The 19,617-nt window shown below is 44.2% G+C and overlaps 1 protein-coding gene across 11 annotated transcripts in view; it reads right to left on the reverse strand.

The window, feature by feature from the left end:
* The window catches only part of SMARCA2 (SWI/SNF related, matrix associated, actin dependent regulator of chromatin, subfamily a, member 2), a 179,665-nt gene extending 160,351 nt beyond the window's left edge, over positions 1–19,314 (reverse strand). For 3 of the 11 annotated variants that reach the window (XM_015472482.3, XM_005209984.5, XM_015472483.3), the window contains exons 1-3: positions 19,257–19,314; positions 5,829–6,089; positions 1,990–2,116 (exon numbers count right to left, since the gene is read on the reverse strand). In XM_015472482.3, coding sequence (XP_015327968.1) covers positions 1,990–2,116; positions 5,829–6,053 — 352 coding nt within the window. In that variant the 5' untranslated portion in view covers positions 6,054–6,089; positions 19,257–19,314. 11 annotated transcript variants of the gene reach the window in all.
* Between the last annotated feature and the right edge of the window lie 303 nt (positions 19,315–19,617).

Below are 19,617 nucleotides of genomic sequence, written 5' to 3' on the forward strand. Positions count from 1 at the left end.
TTTCCTTTGGCGTTGTCCCAGGGCCCCACTATTAGAAGTACTGCAAAGCCAGGAGCAGACAGAGCCAGCATCTGGCTTTGAGAATCACTGAATATAACTCATCTATACCTCCCAGGTATTAAAAATGAGATCTACATTAGCTCTGTGAAGGCACTTGGCTCTTCAGAATTTAAATGATAAACCTGAAAGTATTGTCTTAATTCATTCTAACCCCTGAATGGCTCAATTTTTTTCTTCTGTACCTGAAAAAGTCCCAATTATTCAGTCTGCTTTTCTAACATGGTCAAGATTTTACGAGTCATTTGTCACACTTACATCTGCCTACCATCAAATTTCAGATCAGAGTCTAGGATCTTCAAAAACCTGCTGGAATATTAGTGAAGATGTACTCCTATGCCTCCATGAGTTGCTTATATATATATATATATATGTATATGTATATGTATATATTTAAGAGCAAATACAGGGAGATCTCTGGCAGTCCAGTGGTTAAGACTTCACCTTGATTGTAGGGTTTTGATTTTTCGTCAGGGAGCTAAGATCCCATACGCCTCATGGCCGAAACACCAAAAACATAAAACAGAAGAATACTGTAACATCTTCAATAAAGACTTTAAAAATGGTCCACGTGAAAAAAAAAAAAAAGTGAACGTGTCTCTCCACCTCGACAGTCAAAAATCTTCCCTCAGGTGGATGGACATCTGATCAAGGATGGAGGAAAAAACTCATATACATTAAATTACAAAAATGTATATACAACAACACATAAAGCATACCCTTTGAATTAGAATATCAACACATTAGGTTAATTAGTGTTGGATTAATCACGCCTCTGACATGCTAAAATGCCCATATAGTGATTCTGAAAAGAGGTTACATTGTATCTTTGGATATACTTTCCACTATCTTCAATATGCCCTCAACAATGAGAGGGAAAAGCACCCAGGAGAAGAGAAAGCTGCCATATATTGATTTGGCCATTACTGTGGGTGGAACTGTGGGTGGAACCCTGTCCTCTATGAAGCTATATTGAAGACATACCCTCTAGTGCCTGTGACTGTGACCCTATTTGGAAATAGGATCTTTGCAGATGTAATTGAGTTAAGATGAGGTCATACTGGATCAGGGTAGATTCTGATCCAGTGACTGGTGTCCATATAGAAAGAGCGAAGTCTGGACACACAAACAAACATGGAGGTTAAATGTCATGTGGAAACCAAGACAGAGCCTGGAATGACAGATCTACAAGCCAAGGAATGTCAAAATAGTGCTGGTGACCACCACAAGCTAGGAAGAGGCAAAGAAGGATTCTTCCCTAAAGACTTCAGAGCGACCACAGCCCTGCTCATATCCTGATTTCGGACTTCTGGCCTCTAGAACGTTGAGAGAATACGTTTCTATTGTTTTAAGCCAATTGGCTTGTGGCAATTTGTTACGTAGCCCTAAGAGACTAAGATAGCCATTCACCAGTGATGACAGGTTATTCCACTGCCAGAAAAAGTCACCTTATGAAGGAGGAGTGTACAATTCAAGGGACACGGGTGGCTCATCCTGCTATCACCCATCCGTGCTGCTGTGGGGAGGCAGACCTGGGTCCTCCTTTTGGACTTGTCACTTACTGGATATGCAAACTTATAGAAGCAAAGTAAATTTTCTGAGCTTTAGCTTCTCCACCTATAAAACTGGAGTGATATAATGTATCTTACAAGATCAAGGCAAAGATTCTGCATAAAGTACACAGTGTACTTTGCAGAGTGCTTGAACACATGGTGGCCAGTCAAACTACTAGGATCTTGTAAAGAAAATTGCCCATATCAAACATAAAGTTGTGTTGGTGGTGGGTAAGGGGAGAGTTCTACAGGGAAAAGAAACCTGCCAGACCCCATCCTTAGACAAGTTCTGTTCTTTGCAAGTCATAATTAAAATAACAATAGGAAAGATGAAAGACTATGATATGGAGCCCAGAGCAGGTATGTAGCAGACACAAACCTTGGCTGTGCTGATCCATCGGACTCTGAGGAGGGCCCATTCCTGGGTGAGGTGGTCGCATAGCAGTGCCTTTCATGGATCCACAATGGATATCTTCAACCCCCTTGTCGTGCATACCATCCATGGGCTGAAACATTAATAGGACATCAGTTAGGCACCTCTTTAAGGCACAATATTTCTATCCAGTGCTTTAAGAGCCCATCCTATAAAGTCTTCAAAATTGTGGCCCAATCATCTATTAACCACATGATAGCCATATAATTTTACATTTATATTACATATATTACTATATACTACATAGATTTCATAGATGGGGGACAAAAAAATAAATAAAAAAGACTACACCAATAGGATCAGCAAAACTACCTGTTAAGTCAAAAGTTAAGGCTTTAAACAGTGGAAAGGTTTTTGGTTATGTCAAAACCTGCAAATAAAGATGAAGTCCTGTTGACAAGGCAGACAAATATAAGCTATTCTTCTATACCCTTTTAAGTAAGTCCTGAAACCTGCTGTATGTTGAAGTGAGTCCAAAGTCAGAATGGAGGAAGAAAAACTCTTTGAAATGTCTGTGATGATCTATTTTTTGGGTAATTTTTTTTTTTCATCAGAGGGGAAGGAACCTATGGAAAGTTTAAAAGTTGAAACCAGAAAGTTCCATGGCAGTTGGGAAAAGAAAAACAGACAGGGTAGAGCAGTGAATGGGGTAAGTACCGAAAGGGAAACAGGATGAAGTAGATGAAGCTGGACTACAGACGGAGGAAGAAAGGAAAAGGGCGAAAGGCAGAGTTTGGAAAAGAAGAACACAGGGGCTAGAAAGGGGGCTTGAGGCCTTGTACACAACAGACCCACAAGAAACAGCCACTGAATGGACACTAATCCAATCCAGAATTGGGCAACGGAGCACGTGCTGGGGAAAGGAAAAGTCTATTCCTCCTCAAACTGGAATAGCAATTTTCAAAACAGCCTGAAAGGAATATTTCCAGGAGTTTATAGAAACCAAATGACTTTGAGCAAGAAAGTATGAGTGTTTGCAGTTTTGGAGAAAGGAAAGTTAATTTCTGCAGAGTCAAAAGCACACACTTGAAAAGAGGAGAAATTTACCATAAAGAGGATGTTCAGAAGAAAAATGGGAAGAATTTGGTATAAAGAGTGTCTCTCAGTCTGTTAAATAGTAATAATAGAGAGGAAATCAAAGCAAAGCAGCAGATGTATTTAGGCCACTTGTTTATTTATTTCCAGCAATGTTGAAAAGCAAAAAGCTGAAGCTCAGAGGGAGACGGAGGAGAAAAGACAAGGAATAAAGCTGCCTATAAAAAGATTTTCAGAAAGTGAAGCATCTGGTCAGCAGGTGTGAACTTCAGGCACGTCACCATGTCCTCACCCAGGGAATTATCTGAGGGTCTGCGGGCCGAAGAAAAGCAGGATGAGAAAATGCAAAACTTGCAGAACGAGAACAAAACAAAAAAAGAGCATCGATGGGGGTAGAAAAGAGGAGAAAACGTGACAAAGATGCTAGAGAACAAAACAGAAGGGATCAGAAGATATAATTACAAATAAAAACAATTAAGAACATAACAATGACCTAACACTTATGAATATGTTTAACTTTTCAATGCTTAAATAATAATAAAGGTGAGCTAAATATTTCCTTCAAATCTTATCTTTCATTTCAAAGGTGAAAGCATCCTAAACCCTCCCAAAATTATTTCACCTACCTGTACTAAGGATTGCAATTGACAGATCCAGTCTATAGTATAATCCCCCAATTAATACAATATGAACACAAGACAATGTAATGACTTTGATATGTCTATATATTCAATATGTCTTCTAATAAATATGATATGGAAAATAAGCATTTATTTACATACCTGACAAGCTAAAAACCTGTATTTAAAAGAAATCAAAAAAGCAGGGAGAGATATTGGAGATATTATAGGGCTATCCATGATATAGTTAAATGAAAAAGAAGTCTCAAAGTAATTAACAATGATGATATGATTCGATTATGGTAAAAGAAAAAAAAATTAAATATATCACCTGAATATGCAAATCTATGCTTAGATGGTATTTTTATTGAAGCTGGAGAAAAGTAAGGCGCAAAAAGCGTATATACAGTGCTCACTTCAGCAGCACATATACTAGAATTGGAATGATACAAAGATTAGCATGGCACACAAATTCATAAAGTGTTCCATATTTTTTACAAAAAGAAACGCATTTGAGTCAGTTCTAACAAGGTGGATGAACCTGGAGCCTATTATACAGAGTGAAGTTAAGTCAGAAAGAAAAAGACAAATACTGTATATTAACACACACACATGGAATCTAGAAAGATGGGACTGACAATCCTATGTGCAGAGCGGAGACACAGATGTAAAAAACAGACATCTGGACTCAGCGAGAGAAGGCAAGGGTGGGATGATTTGAGGGGATACCATTAAAATGTGTACATTACCATATATAAAATAGATGACCAGTGCAAGTTTGGTGCATGAAGCAGGACACCTAAAACCAGTGCTCTGGGACAACCCAGAGGGCTAGGGTGGGGAGGGAGGCAGAAGGCGGGTTCCAGAGGGGGGATACACACGTATACCCGTAGCTGACTCATGTTGATGTATGGCAAAAACCATCACAATATTGTAATTATTTTCCAATTAAAATTAATTAATTTAAAAATACATCATACAGTCTTAGTTAAAATTTAAGGAAAAAAAGTATGTACAATAAGCTATTACCTGGGGTGAACCACTTATTTAGATCAGTATGGTTTTACTTTTCAAAATAAGCATGTATTAATTTTTTTATTTGAAAACCATCAAATAACAAACATTTGTGAAAAATGGATCTTCCCTTCCCGGGCTGCAACACCTTACTTTAAAACTGACCTCCAGTTCTACCAATTAAAGAAAAGACTTGTACTTTTTTGCAGTAACCTTTCTGTTTCAAACCAGTGTCTTCCACGATTCACCTATTTAACATCAAGAAGCATCCTCACTACCTTATCTACTTGTGATATCATCCAAAAAAGATGTAAAAGGGCCGCATCTCATCAGGCCTAACCTTCAGGTAACACACAATGGCTACTCCTACCCTTCAACACAAATCGCAACAGAAGATTTTGTTCGCTTTCTCAAAAGGCCATTCTCTCCTTTTCACTTCTCCTACAAAACCATAATACCAAAGTCATACCGTTATGATCATCCCCACAGCAACAATCTGAATCTCACAAATGGCAGATTATTACAACCTTAATAACAACTGGGCCTGGACTCCACAAAATCAGAGCCCTCTTCCAAAACCAGAAGAAAGCTACTTCACAGGCAGACAGCAAAGTGCATTTTCAAGGATTCCCTAGAAACTGTTTTATTTCTGTCAAGGCTTTTTTGAAAATATTCTTTAGGAAAAGACTCACTTTCCCTTTTCCTCCTTGGGACCTATGGGATCTTTTCAGGGAAGAATAATTTTCAGTATGTTACTCATAGATGGTATAAGTTACTTAACAGACGTAGTTGGGGGGAAAAAGTAAGACTTAACTCCTACTTCTTCACCAAATCAAAACACTTGCAACCCCCAATCCACAGAATCTGTCAAAGCTGCATATTATAGCTAACACTTTTTTAAAAGCCAAGATCAAATCTTCCTGACTGGTGTAACATCTATAACCATAAAAGAGCCTAAGAATGTATGTTTTTAATAAGGAACAAGATAAGAAAAAAACCTAGCTGATTCTCTTGTTAACCACAGTAGAAAAAAAGCGGGCGGGGGGGTGTTGGTTATCAGGGATTATTAGCCATCCATGACTCAGAAGACAAGACTGGGAAGGGGAACGAACTCACCTTGTGCATCTGATGCATGCCCTCCTGAGGGAAGTCAGCAGACCCCATCGACGGCATAGGGTGTGAGACACTAGGAGGCCCCGGACTTGGCCCCATCATACTGTGGACGGAACCGGGGGATGGTCCGGGTCCTGGACTGGGCCCAAGAATGGGTCCAGGAGAGGGTCCCGGCCCTGGCGAAGGCCCCGGGTGGGGCATCGCGCCAGGGTCTGTGGGTGTGGACATCTACTTCTCCTGTCTCTGCCAGTCGGTACAGTGATACTGAGTTGGAAAGAAGAAAAGAGAAAGGGATATTTTAAACATGATATTAAGATCAGAATAAAACCGTTGTTAGTATTTGGTGGTGCCATTTCTGTAACAAACATCAAACAGAACTCCCCTGTCTGGTCCAGATGCTTCAGAGGGCATGATATCCATATCCATATCCATCTGCCCTCCTCTTTATGAAGACCACTTGTTTAAAAGAAAAAAACAACTCTAAATGATTCTCCAGAAAGATATAAATCATCTAAGATGAAAAAAAAAAAAAAAGACTCACTGGAGAAACTAAAATTTAACACATAAGCAGAATTATAAACAAGCTTGAAATTTATTACTGAAGTCAACAGATGCTCTCCATTACTTGGGCACCTTACAAGTCATTAACCACCACCCCCTCCCCCCGCAAAGCCGTTAAAATATAAAATTCCTAAAGACGTACCCAACCAAGAACCACTTGCATAAGTCAATGGGCATTCAAACTTCTCAGAGAATTCTAGATAGTCAAAAGGCGGGGAAAGTACAATTCCATAAATTGAGAATGAAAGGGAATTGCCAATCATGGGAAAAGCAGAGGTTATGGGAGTTGGACAAATATGGCTTCAAATATCCACGTATACAATTACGCAGGGAGACTAAAATGCAATAGTACACGTAAAACCACAGCTCTGCGTCTGGCACAACAAGCAGTTACTCTTCCTGAGCATTACTCCCCACCCCAGCCACCTCCACTGCAGCAGAAATGAACAGGAGGGACAGGCTAAGATGTGCTCCTCCCACCAGTTAATGGATACGAGATCACATGTACAGTTGAGGCCAGAGATTCATCCCAGCCCTCTGTGGGGTCCAAGAGTCACAAGAGAAGTCATCTACGACTCCTCGATTTCCACATGTTGATGGGGTGTGGAAATTTCGGTTCTCCAGCAAAGCACTATACCATCTCCTATGCGCCAAGATTTCCTGGCATCCCCAGTGGGGAACTGCCTCATGGGGTGGGTATGACTGACTCTTGGATATAAGCCAAAATGACTAAATAAGCTGTTTTCTGAATTCTGATGTCTCCATGATCCAGAATGACCCCAGGACAGTCATGATGACTTATTATGTCACCTGGGGCACACACCTGTATGCACAAAATTCTGATGCCGAACTCACAAAATCCTAAATGGATTTGTGTGTCCACTGACAAGTAGCAGGGTTGAAATTAGACCATAGGGGCTTGGTCACCCACAGCAGGGCTCTGTCCATAGAGAAATGACAGGTTAGAGGGAAAACTAACACACACACACACACATTACTTTCATTCTTAGCTAACTACCGTCACCTCTCGAGGAATCTCTAGAATGTGAGGGCCATGAGGGCAAGGACTTGCTCTTCCTTGCTCCTGTTTCCCCAGCACATTCAACCAGTGTGGAGTAAAAAAAACAAAACTGAATGAACTGTAGACAAAATTGCATGGACAAACTATTAATAGAGTCAATTATTAAAAAATAAAAAATTAGGAGAGCAATCAGTGCTCAAGGTATGCTCAAACAAAGAAATCTTAACAGCGGAGGCAAGGATCTGGGCCAATCTGATAAATGAATTAGGGCTAAAACAGGAAGCGATGAAAGGCTGCTTTGGAATGATTTCGAGCAAGGGATCACTCAAACTGTTTTGCTGATACAAGAGGGGACTAAGAGAACCCAGTTCAAGTGGTTTCTAAAACAACAGGGAAGCCTGGATGGTGAATTATAGCCTTGAATTCACTAGAGAGCCAAATGTTATTATTTTTTCTTTGTGATTAACAAAGCAGGCAGAAGTAACCTTTTTTTTTTGGCATTCCACCCCCTCACATACACACACACGTACACACACACACACGTTCAGTCAGCATTTTAAATTTAGGAAGCTGACGTCAATTCAGGGGTACTCCAAGTTTAAATGTTCTTTCATGTATATCAGCAAACTAATAAACCCCTTTATTTTTTAGTGAATAAAAGGAAATTGCTTACTTCCTGTTATGGTTTACCTTGAAACTGGCTTCAGTGGCTATGATGGTAAGATACCACAAGTTTGAACAATGAAGATACAAATGCTGTCAGCCTGGTAGTTCCATTTTTCATGTTTTATATTTTAATATCTAATGATTTTATGCATATATAATGATTTTCACCTGGGAATCTCATAGAAGGTTGTAATGAATGGTATACAGTCCCATAAAAACGCTCCTCATTTTTTGTTATAGGAAACTACCAAAAACTTCTTAGGGGAAAACACAGGAGACGGGAAGTAGGAAAGTATGGGCATATAGAGGAATGTTAACATGTTGCATGGGAAACTTTTTCTTAAGTCGAGAATCTTTAGAAGCATGCCCTTAATGCATGTGTCCATGAAATAGCATAGATGAGCACACACACAAGAAGTTAGCTCAGAGGAACAGCATAGTCTAACAAATGAGCAACGTGCCTCATGCCGCCCAGCTAAGGGATCTGGACTACTGCGCAACTTGACTGTGACTCTCTGGCTTCTGACTGGGACCCCAGAGACTTTGGGTTCCTGTCTGCCAATCTCAGGGCCACTACCAACCCTCAGGGTCCCGGGCAAAGCGCCTTTCTTCTGGGGCTTCTCAGTTTCCTGGGAGCTTGGAATTGGAGCATCTTAAGGCTCCCTGCATCTGCCAATCCATGACTTGCAGCATCTCCTGATTCCTCCAATCTTGTGTGTGGGGGCACTCATCAGTGACCCTCCCAGCAGGACCTGGGATGCGTGCTGTCTCACCATCCCCCAAAGATGCATCCAAAGAAGAGCACCTTTCAGAGATGAGGGTGCCGTCCTGGCCTACTTTTCCTTCCTCGTCGTTTCTGATGGCAACTTCATTGTACAGCTCCAAGACCTAATCAGACTTTCTCATAGAGTAAAACAACTTGGGGGTGTAGATTACAAAGAGGGGCGAGTCTTGAGCAGAGGTGCAGGTCATGACTAAGTCCCCGTGGTTAAGGTTGAAAGTCCAGGACTGGTCAAGCCATCTTCTCCCTCACCCGTCCTCCTGCCCCCTCTGCCCAGCAATCCAAAGCCTTTTCTTCTTTCTTCCAAGCACTGATGAAGTGAGGTAGATGGGGTGGTGATGGTGGGGTTGGGGGCAGATGGATGGGGGAGAGGCTACAGCTCTGGTCACCTTGATGGGGCAGGAGCTCTTGGTCTCTCCACAAAGTTAACACTCAAAATCTATTTTTATCTGGTGTTGGAGGGGCAGGGGGTGAGTTTTACACAGTCACCAAAAAGAACGACCTGTTCCACAATTACGTGGCCAACATAATGAAGATGTGTGTGTGTGAGGAGGTAAAACAGACAGGGCCGAACACTGAACACTGGCATTGCCAGCCCCACCCCCGCCTCCATCCTCCCTGCAACGCTTCCCTCTACCTCACACCAGCACTCCCTGAGGGCCAGGCCGCTGTGTTCTTAGCCAAGAATTTTTCAGCAGTACACCCTGTCTTTTTTCGTCCTGACCCTGCCTTTACAACCGTGGAGTGTGTGCTTTTAAAAATAAAAGTCGTTGGTGCTTCCCACAACTCCAACCACCGCAGACATCTTCCCTCTGCCCGAACCTCCTTCCTCTCCCCTTTGCAGAAAGCCCGAAAGCCCCTGGGCACACCCATCTGCATATTAAAAGGAGTTCAACTTCATGGAATTTTAAGGGTCACCAGTCCAACCAAGACAACCAGAGACAAAACTTCTACCTTTGTGGTTTACTCCAGTCAGCTGAAAGACCCCTATGCCTGCAGTAATACTTAACAACACAGCCCTATGGGCTGAATCATTTTAGTGACTTGACTTGAGGATACATCTTGTTATGTCCCCGTTTAAAAGAGGAAAGCACAAAGGGACCACAGAGCTTGCCCAAAGTCACATCTGTGGGTGACTTTATCTCTTGACTCCGGGCCCATTACCAAGTCAGGGCAACATCAGGCAAGCCAGGCCGTCCACCAGCATGCAGAGCTGTCACTCAGGTTGGGCAAAATGCGCAGGGTGCAGAAACAAAGATGGAAACAATGGGAGGTGTCGCAAAGGGATTAGGGTGTGGCTGTGATCGTATGTTAATGTACGAAGGGACAGAGAAGTGAAGAAAAGCCCCTGAGAGAATATGAGGCAGAGACAACGTTATGAACTTAAAAGGATGGTGATATTTAATCAAAGAACCAGAAGATCTGTTTTACTTATCTATTCTCAAATGTCCTGACTCTTTCCCTGGGCACAAGGCATGAAGGATGTAAAAGAATGACCAGAGGGCTTACCCCAAGGCTCAGCAATTCTGATGGGGAAACAAGACTTATCCATATATAGCATTGAGAAAAAAACAAACAAACAAATATGCAAGCTTCTGCAAGACCAGAAGGGGTTGAGCTGGAGTGTCCATTGCAGTCACGGGCAGAATAGAAGACTTACATCTCAGAGGGCAGAGGCAAGAGAAGGGAATTAAGGGAGGCTTCATGGATAAGGTGGTGTTTCAGTGAGGGCTTGAAGTAGATAATAAACATGAGTTTACGAGAAACTGTGGTTTTCTAGTCACAGAAAAAGTTTGGGGAAACTGAGCCACCTTGACTAGACAATGCTTCTTAAATAACTGTTCGCCAAACACAATAAGGAAGCGTGGGGGAACGTGGGCTCTCCAGCAGACCTTTATCACTGCTGTGTTTACAGAAAGACATAGGGGCAAGGGCCAAAGGTGGAATATTAGAAATAAAAGTTAGGCCCAGTTCACTACCTTAAAAATCACTCTTTTAAAAGTTTTTTGGCTGTTACGGAGAATGATAAGGCTCAGGAGAGAGTTAAGATAAGAGTTCTTTTTATGTCTGTTTGCTGATTCAGACCATCTCCCCCGACCCTGAAGGATTTCTTGTTTCCTCTGTAGCTTTCTCTACAAATGAATTGATAATCCCCCCACAAGAAGTAACAACTTCCCTGGAGCTGGAACACAAGGGCTGCTGTTCTTGATGGGTGAGCAGACAGTCGGTAAAAATAGCGAGGAAGATAAAAGAAATAAACCGACCTGAAGTTTCGTTTTTAGAGGCCAAGGCTGTCTGGATAGGTGGTGAAATATCCCCAAAGCCCTCGTGCTTCTTGGCCTGAGACGTGCAACTTTAAACAGTGCATGATATGATTTGTGCCACAGATAAAAACCACACTGGGCTTAGAGTGAGTATTCTACGTGGCTGGCCCGAAACTCTAAAGAAGCTCGGAAAACAGCTTTCTGCAGTCAATGTCAGTTTACCATTCAAAGTTGAGGAGGTTTTAAAAAGTGGTTGGGTGAAAAGTGTGCTGCGTTTTCTGGGCTTCTGTGAACTCCTCATCGTTGAGTCAAGGGGACAAATTAGGATGTGAGCTGCCACCCTTACTTGGAATAAAAAGCCCTGGGACCATCCTTGCCCAGAGTCAGACCTGGCAAGGGCCCCGCGAGGCAGATCCGTGCAGGACAAGAGAGAACAACCAACTTCAAGGGCTAATTACAGCCCCATGAGCCCCAGGCGCTGCTTCAACAAGAGCTGGGCTCTTGACTCTACCACCCTGGACATACCATGAGCTGCCTTCTCAGAAGCATCTACCTGTGATGCAATTCGATGATCTCTTCGGTGAGGGCAGCCAATGTTTTCACAAAGGAAAGATTATTTTAAGCAGGGTGTTTACGAGGAAACTCAAAGTACTAGAAGCCCCTCAACAACAAAGCCCTCCGGTAGACAGCACCTGTCTAACCCCCTAACTTGTGTCCACAGGTAATCACAGATAACTATCACTTCTCAAATTTAGTTCAACCCAAACTGCTAGGCAGCTGGTCAGAAACCAAACAGACAAACCAATGAGCTAGTAGCAAAGCGTGACACTCCTGAAATCTAATTTGTGTATACACACACCCATCCTCCCTAGGTTCTGTTAGGCCTCTTTGCAAGGCAACCTAATCTGGGATGCCGATAAGAATCAATGATAGCCACTTCCTTCTCTGTTAGCTAAGATAATTTTATTTATACACTAAACACGTATATATTTTAAAAACTTCTTCTGGTTGACATGGTGTATGCTGACTGAGCAGTAAAACTTGACCATTATATGCTGAATGAAACGGTTATGTGATAGACTAGCTTTGATATGCCCGACTTTCATAGCAGCAACAAAAATTCAAGCACAAACCCTTCAAGTTCATTGCAGTTAAAATGAATAATGGTCATTTACAGTGTTAATAATTAATGCTATTAAAAAATAAATCACAGAGTAGTTTATTTGACCCCTGAATTTCAAATTCTCTTTTACAAAACTGGTGTAACAGCAGCCAGCTACAACCTCAATTTTGATATGAAGCAAATAAAATATTCCATATGAAGACACTTTGTGAGCTATCATAGAAAAATGTACATCATCACGCAGATCCTTCTAAAGGCTTCAATTTCCAACCTCGACTTGCATTCACAATCTGCTAGATAGCTCTACTTTTTGTTCATGAATTCCAATGCTCCAAACTTCTGAGAGAAGACTCCAACCCATGCTGGATAAAAAATTCATGCTTTCCCCTGGAAAGCAAGTCTTTCTACCTTTTCCAACTTTATCTTTTGAAAATTCTTCTAACTGGAACCTCTTGCTCTGGGCAAGCAGGTCAAAACTGGTACACTGGTCTTCTCACAGTTTTTTTTAGGCTCGGTGCCTGTGATCTCAGGACTTTCTTCCGATCTCAGATGATCAGCTCCCAGGGCCCTCACCCCTGGCCTGCTCTGGCCACAATCTTACCCCATCGCGAAGAATATCTGCCCTGTGGACTCAAGAGAGCTCACCCAGATCTCTCCCTGTATCACGCGATCAGTGTGGTTTACAATTCACTATGCATACGTGTTCAGGCACGTTCTTTAAAAGACATAAATTCTCAATTGCAGATCATTCATTTTTTATGGAATTATAGACTTCGCTTAATAGCATTTTAGTACATGTAGGAATACAGCGCAACAGAAAACTGCCAAACAACTGCAAATATTTGCAATGTTATTACTTGCCCAGCTTTCCTCATGGACATTCAAGTTTCAAGTTTAATGACTTAACTCCTGGTAGTATGATAAACACTGGACAATACAATCTCAAGTAGATAAAGAAATATACAGTTATCCTAAAGAAGAAAACACAATTCTAACATAAACTGATATAGAATTTCCCTTGGACTTCTGTTCACCTGTAAAATAACATACCCCAGTGCTTTCTGGTCAGAGCTTTTTTTTTCTATTTTTAAGTAATTTTAATCCCCCAATTCTGAATTCAGTTTAAACAAAATAACAAAAGGAGAGGGGACTTATTAAATAGTTTTGAAACCTCAAATTTATTTCAACTTCTATCAACTTCATTAATTGATCTACAAAAGGGTCACCCCATATTTAAATTAGGTCAGTTTCTAAAACATTTTTAAAATATTAGTGCTTACAGAGAGGTAAATGATATATAGGTGGAAGACTGATGCTTACACACCTAACACTACATAGAATACTGTGTTATTTTTAAAGGTATAAAATTCTACAGGCATATTTCCTGATGATAACTGAATGTTCTGAAAGTCTTATATCTAATAAAACATCACAATTCACAGTAGGCTTCAGTTACATAATAATGTATAATGAAGTCCAGAAGGCCACCACTTATGTTAATATTTCAGTCAAAAATCCTGTATTTCATATCTAAAGCATCACTCTAAATGAATGAATTAATGACTTTTTCTCTCATAATTAAAATTAAATAATGTTCATAACCAACAGTCAAAAAATTCAGCTATGTAGCTCCTGAATTTCATCAGCTGTGCTATATGTTTTGCTAAGTATAAGTATTCAAGTATCTTTGACTGTATCTTTAAAATTTCTAATATATCTAAACATTTTCAAAGAAAAGGGCTAAATTAATATGAAGGGGAAAAGTAAAAATAAACAGTAATAAAGTTGTAAAATTTTCCAAACCCTGGTTGCAAGATCCCACTTAACTTGGTGATAAATATCTTTTAGGCAAATAAATATGCTATGCTTCATAATGGCTCTGGAAGAACTAAGTTTCAAGACTTCTATATTCGCTGGTATAGTCCTGACTTCCTATGTAGAAAAAGTAAATACCCCAGGCCTTCCTAAATACTCTACCAAATAACTTAACCACCACCTGTATTTTCTATTTTCACTACTCATAGAATGATCCATGACTTTATTAACTGGCTAGAGATTAAAATTCCATAAACAAACACTTCCAAAGATGACAGAAAATTCAGCATCCTCTATTGTTCAAAACCACCTACAGAATATGTTTAAGAAAAAGGAGCAATCATTCTTTTATAGAAAAAAATGGACAGGAAAAAAATCAGAACCAGCTCCCGAAAGCTGGCTTTTCACATTAGGGAAATTTTTTCATCTGTTCACCAGAAATACTCAGAAGAGAAAAGTGACTCATTTGTATAAAGTTTCTAAGGCCACTTGTGTTAAGCAACAAATTGTCCCTGACTTCTCTAAAATCATCCTGACCAGAAACAGTGAAAATCAAAACTTTTGGTGACTAAATCAGGTCTGACCAATCTCAGTATGCTAGTGTAGGGAAACACTCCTTAGCATTATATTTGTGACAATTCATTTCTCATGGCACCATGTCAAGATGTCATAAGCAGTGATTTATTATTTCTCTGGAGTATCAAAAAGCTGCTGACCTAGGAGAGTTTGACAAAGGCCTTGTTTACAAAGGAAGACTTCTAAAGGAAAAAAAAAAACAAAACTCAACATGAAAACACTGGAGGATGGCACCACTTTTATAATATATGAAAGTCTTTCCTTTCATGGTCTTGTTTCAACACATAATAAGCCCTTAAAATGAAATGTCAAAATAGTACAGGAATATAAAGGGTACCACAATGATCTCTGAGAAAAGCATGAGATGTGCTTTTATGTTATCTTAAACTTCATCAAAGAAAAAAGTTTTAAATAATTATTTCTTTGCCAAAGTGTTCCTTTCTAGTTATAGCGCCAGAAATATTTTAAACAGAATCCAAACATTAACAGTATAACAGAGGCAAAGGCATTTTTGTTTTTGGGGGGTTTTTTTGGTCAGTTCCAAGCCTCAGGTGTTGGTCAAAGCACTTTTTAAGAAACTTGACGAGAAATGCTCAAAAACCACTTAAAAAAAACGAACAGAAGAAAAGATCTAAGGCTGCTTTGAACACACTCTGGTGGTGAATATTTTCTGTGAAACCCCACAGAGCAGCTAGTCCCTGAATTGGGATGTAACTGATGTCACTCAGGAGAAAAAAGCTTCATGGAAGGAGGCACCCTCTCACCTCTGCCAATTTTTTAAGGGTTCAGATACCCCAAACTCCTCTGATTTATTTTACAATGTTATTCACCTGACTTTTCTCTTTAATGCCCCTAACAAGGTAGAGGAGAGGCTGTATACAGGTTTGCTTTTCTACTTCAAGTCACATCCATAAATATCTTATGTACCTAATGGTATCTCCAAATCTCTTCCCACCAGCAAACATTCAAGTTGTTAGGGAGCTTTAATAATAATAAAAAAAATGTCTAGAAGAATAAAAGGACAATTAGATTCCTAAAAGAGAAAAGTGTGTTTTATTTGCATAACAATTCACCAACTTGGATTCAAACCTGCCACACCTCTTAACAATTCACCAGGAAGCTAGAGGTAAGCTAGAAGCCTAGCACATCTATCATAGGCAAACAAGCCCGAAGCAGTGGTCTTGCAAATAAAATAATACTGAAACATTTGAATGTGCCAAGTATATACACACAACCAACGCTGGGCATGGCTTTTGTTTCAGTACAGTTCTCAGAGGTTTCTGAGTCTTACTTAACACGCTTAGACAGAATTTTTCTTCCATTCAGTAATGAAAACAACAATCTTTCTGTGCCTATAAGCAGTCTCTTCCAACAAGCATGGCACATCCAGGTGTAAATTAAAAAGTCCTTTGAAATGGAAGTTGAAATTTTAACTCTGCTACTGATGCTACAGAGACGTTAAAAATAACCACTCAGTGCAGTAGACAAACGTGTATCCTTGATGTCTTCCTTATGCTCTAACATCACACACAGTTAGGAACACAGTCTGCATAATAACCAGGAGATTAAGGATAGCACCTCTCAATAATATACTGACCCAGGTCGCTTTACTTTTTCAAATGCACCAAGCTCCATTAGGTTGAGAACGGAAAGAAGAAAAAGGAAGGGGGGGGGGGGGTGGACCTTGCAAAACTCTCCCAAAAGTTATATAAACAAAGGAGGGGAGAAGCCCAGTATGGGCTTTGCACCCGTGTGCTACTAAAATTACATAACACCCGCTGCAGACATTAAAGAAGGAATGGATTCTGCACAACACCCCCATCCCCCTCGACTCCCATGCCTGCCTTCTGCTCTTCAAAAACCCAAACGCCTGGCAGGACCAAGCGGACGACTTTGAATATTTAATTTCTGGAGTAAATCCGGCGAAAGCTGGAGGCACGTTTAGGCCTGAAGTTTGAATGTGCAACAGCCCCAGGGCAGAGCGACTCCACTCTCCGGACCCGAAGGAGAAAGAACTGACAAGGGACAGCAGCCAGCAAGGCCTTCTTCCCCTCGCGGTGCCTCCCGCTGGAAAGTTTTCCACGCGATCGATCGGAGGGCCGGGAGCCGGCTTCTCCCGCCCGCCTGACTTTGCAAGAAAGCCTGACCGGGAGACCGGAGGGGGCCGGGAGGGAAAGAACTGGAAAGCTCCGCACCCGGCGGGCGGCGGCGGCTCAGGCTCCTTACCTGGGGGACACGGAACAAAAAGAGGCGCGGGGCTCGCCTAGCCTGCTGTGGCGGCCCTGCCGGCGGCCGGAGCGGGTCTCCCCGCCCAAGCCCTAGGCCGGCGCTGGAGCCCGCGGCCCGGCCCCCGCAGCCGCTGCCGCTTCCTCCCTCGCGCGCGTCATGTCACGGCGATCAAACATGTCTGTGTGCGCTTCGCTGCTGTGACTTCCTGATTCTCCGCTGCTCGCGCGCGCACACTCACAGCCACACGCACACGCCACCCCCACCACTCCTCCACCACCAAACCTCGCCTTGTCCTCCCGCGGCTCCCGGGCAGGGCACGAGCAGGAGCAGCTGCCCGCGCCGCTGCTCGCGACGCACCGGCCCCAGCGCGCACAACACACACTCACACTCACGCGCAGACACACTCGCTCCGGCCCCGAGGGCGCCGAGACGCGAGCTGCGGGAGCTCGCCGCCCCCTCCCACCCTCCCTCCTTCCTTAGTCTCCCTGCCAAACTTTTTTTTTCCTGCCTGATCCACGTCCAACTTCCCTCCACCCGCCACCCCCACCACCCCCCCTACCAGCAGTCCGGCCAGCCCCGGGCTCACCAGGATCGGCTGCAAACTGCAACCAGGATAAAAATAATAATGCAATCCAGGCGGTGGAGGCGGAGGCGAGTGCGCAGACACTGGCGGGAGGCAATTTCCCCGCGTGTGCCGGAAACCGGTCCAAGTGTCGGGACCCAGGAGCGGTTGTCCCCCTGGAGCCCGCACTGCTGCGCCCCGCCCCGCGCGGTGCAACTGCGCCCAGGCTGCGAGGCCTGGTGTAGGGCACCCAGGGCGCCCCACTTGGTGTGCGCCCGCAGACAGAGGGTGACTACGGGCTGGCGCGCCGGACTGGTTATTTGGGGAAGTGCATCGCGACACCTTTGCAGATGGCATGGCCGTGTTTTGCAACGCAACCGGGAGGAGGGAACACGGCGAGATGGAGGGGGAAGCAGAGGAGGGACTAAGCCAGGTTGGGATGGGAATAAAGCAAACTCGAAAGCAGGGAACAAGAAGGAAGCGGTGCGTGTCATCTCTGGGGGCAGGCTCCCTCCCGGTCTCCCCGCCTCCTGCCCTCACCAGCCTCCCCATTCGCCCCCCACCCCCTACCCCGCGCCAGCCCTTCCCTTCTACAGCGAACGCCACAGCACAGTGTGTGCGCGGGTCCTGTTTGTGACAGTCAGGCAGAGAGGATTATCCGGATCATGGCCTCCCCGGCCCGCAGCCACCGTGACTCTCCCGGGCCCGGGTGCTCCCCTAGCATCCGGATGATCGCCGGCGACCCACGCCCGAGGTTCCGGCAGCCCAAGCTAGGGAAAGATGCAGAGCAAAAGAAAACAAACCCGAGAAGGCGGAGGGCAGGATAACAGCCCAATGAGCACCTCCGACCTCCTTCTTCAGGACCTCCTCCCTCCTTTCCTCCCTCCCAGCAGTGTGGCCGGGGCTGGACACCCCGAACTTCAACACCCGAGCCCGCGCGGCCACCAGGTACCAGGGGCAGGGTCGTCCGCAGTGCCCCGGGTGCAGACCCCCGGCAGCCCCTTTGCCTAAAGGCCTGCCTACGGGGTCAGCTTACCCATCCCTGCTCGCAAAGTGGAGGGGATGCCTCCGATCCCGCACGCAGCGGCCCCGCGGCGGTGGCTGCCACCGCCTCGGCGAGCCAGCTCCGGCTTCTCCCACCGCGACCAGCTCTTGTCTCCGCACCCGGAGCCCTTTAAACAAGTCCTGGGGAAGCTGGTGGCAGCCGCTTTCGTTGGCGCCCAGCCGTCAGCCCGGGCTCCTCGCCCTCTCCTCCCGCTCCCCTTCCAACTCTTCCCGGGAGGACTGCTCTAATAGAACCGTAGCGTTTCCATACTCTTCCCGGTCCTCCTGCCACCTCCTCCCCCCAACCCGTTTTTAAGGGAATGAGGGGATTGCAACCTTGCCGAGTGCGTGCGTGTGTGTGTGTGTGTGTGTGTGTTGCAACCTTCGTTGGCAGCGCATCACTGATTGCCTACCTAGGGTCAAGGCTGTGGTTTGTTGGGATTTTCCTCCCCTTGCCTCCTCGAAGTAGTAATTATTACTATTATTATTAGAACAGCAAGCTTCGGATGAAACTTTCGCGTTTCTTCCACTGCCGCCCAGGAGCTGTCGTTAAGAGCATTCCACCTGAGGCCCGCGGGGTAGGAGGCGGGCTTTTTTTGTTGTTGTTGCTGCTGCGGTTGGCCCGCCTGTTTGTTTTGGTCTCCGTGCATGCACAATAAATAATAATTAGGTTAATAATGAATAATCCCCGGCGAAGGCGGCGCGGTGCCGGAGGGGTTTGTGCGGCGGCTGCAGCCCGGAGGCCGGAGGGAGGGGAAAGAGGAGAAAGGAGTTGTAAGTTATATTTACCTTGCTCGCGAGGAGTGTGCTGGCTGAATCTCTTCCCTCTCTGAGTCACCCAGAGTACAGAAACAGAGGGAGAGAGGACTAGATTATGAATATGACTTCATTGATGACAGCCATCCCCTCCTCTTCCTAAACTCCGGCTCCGCCCCGCGTCCCACCCTCACCGCCTCCGCGGGCGCCGGAAGACGCGCCGCAGTTGGTCCAGCGAGCCGCTCCTCCCTGCCCGCCCGGGCGCGGGTTGGCGGGAAGCGCCTGTCACTCGCCCCGCTCGGCGACTCCCGGAGCTCTGGGAGGGAGGAGGGGGCGGTGTGCAAGAATGTGGATCGAGACAGCTCTACAGTATGCGTGGATCTGTGTGTGTCTG

Source organism: Bos taurus, chromosome 8 (assembly GCF_002263795.3).
Source record: "Bos taurus isolate L1 Dominette 01449 registration number 42190680 breed Hereford chromosome 8, ARS-UCD2.0, whole genome shotgun sequence".
NCBI classification, from domain to species: Eukaryota; Metazoa; Chordata; class Mammalia; order Artiodactyla; family Bovidae; genus Bos; species Bos taurus.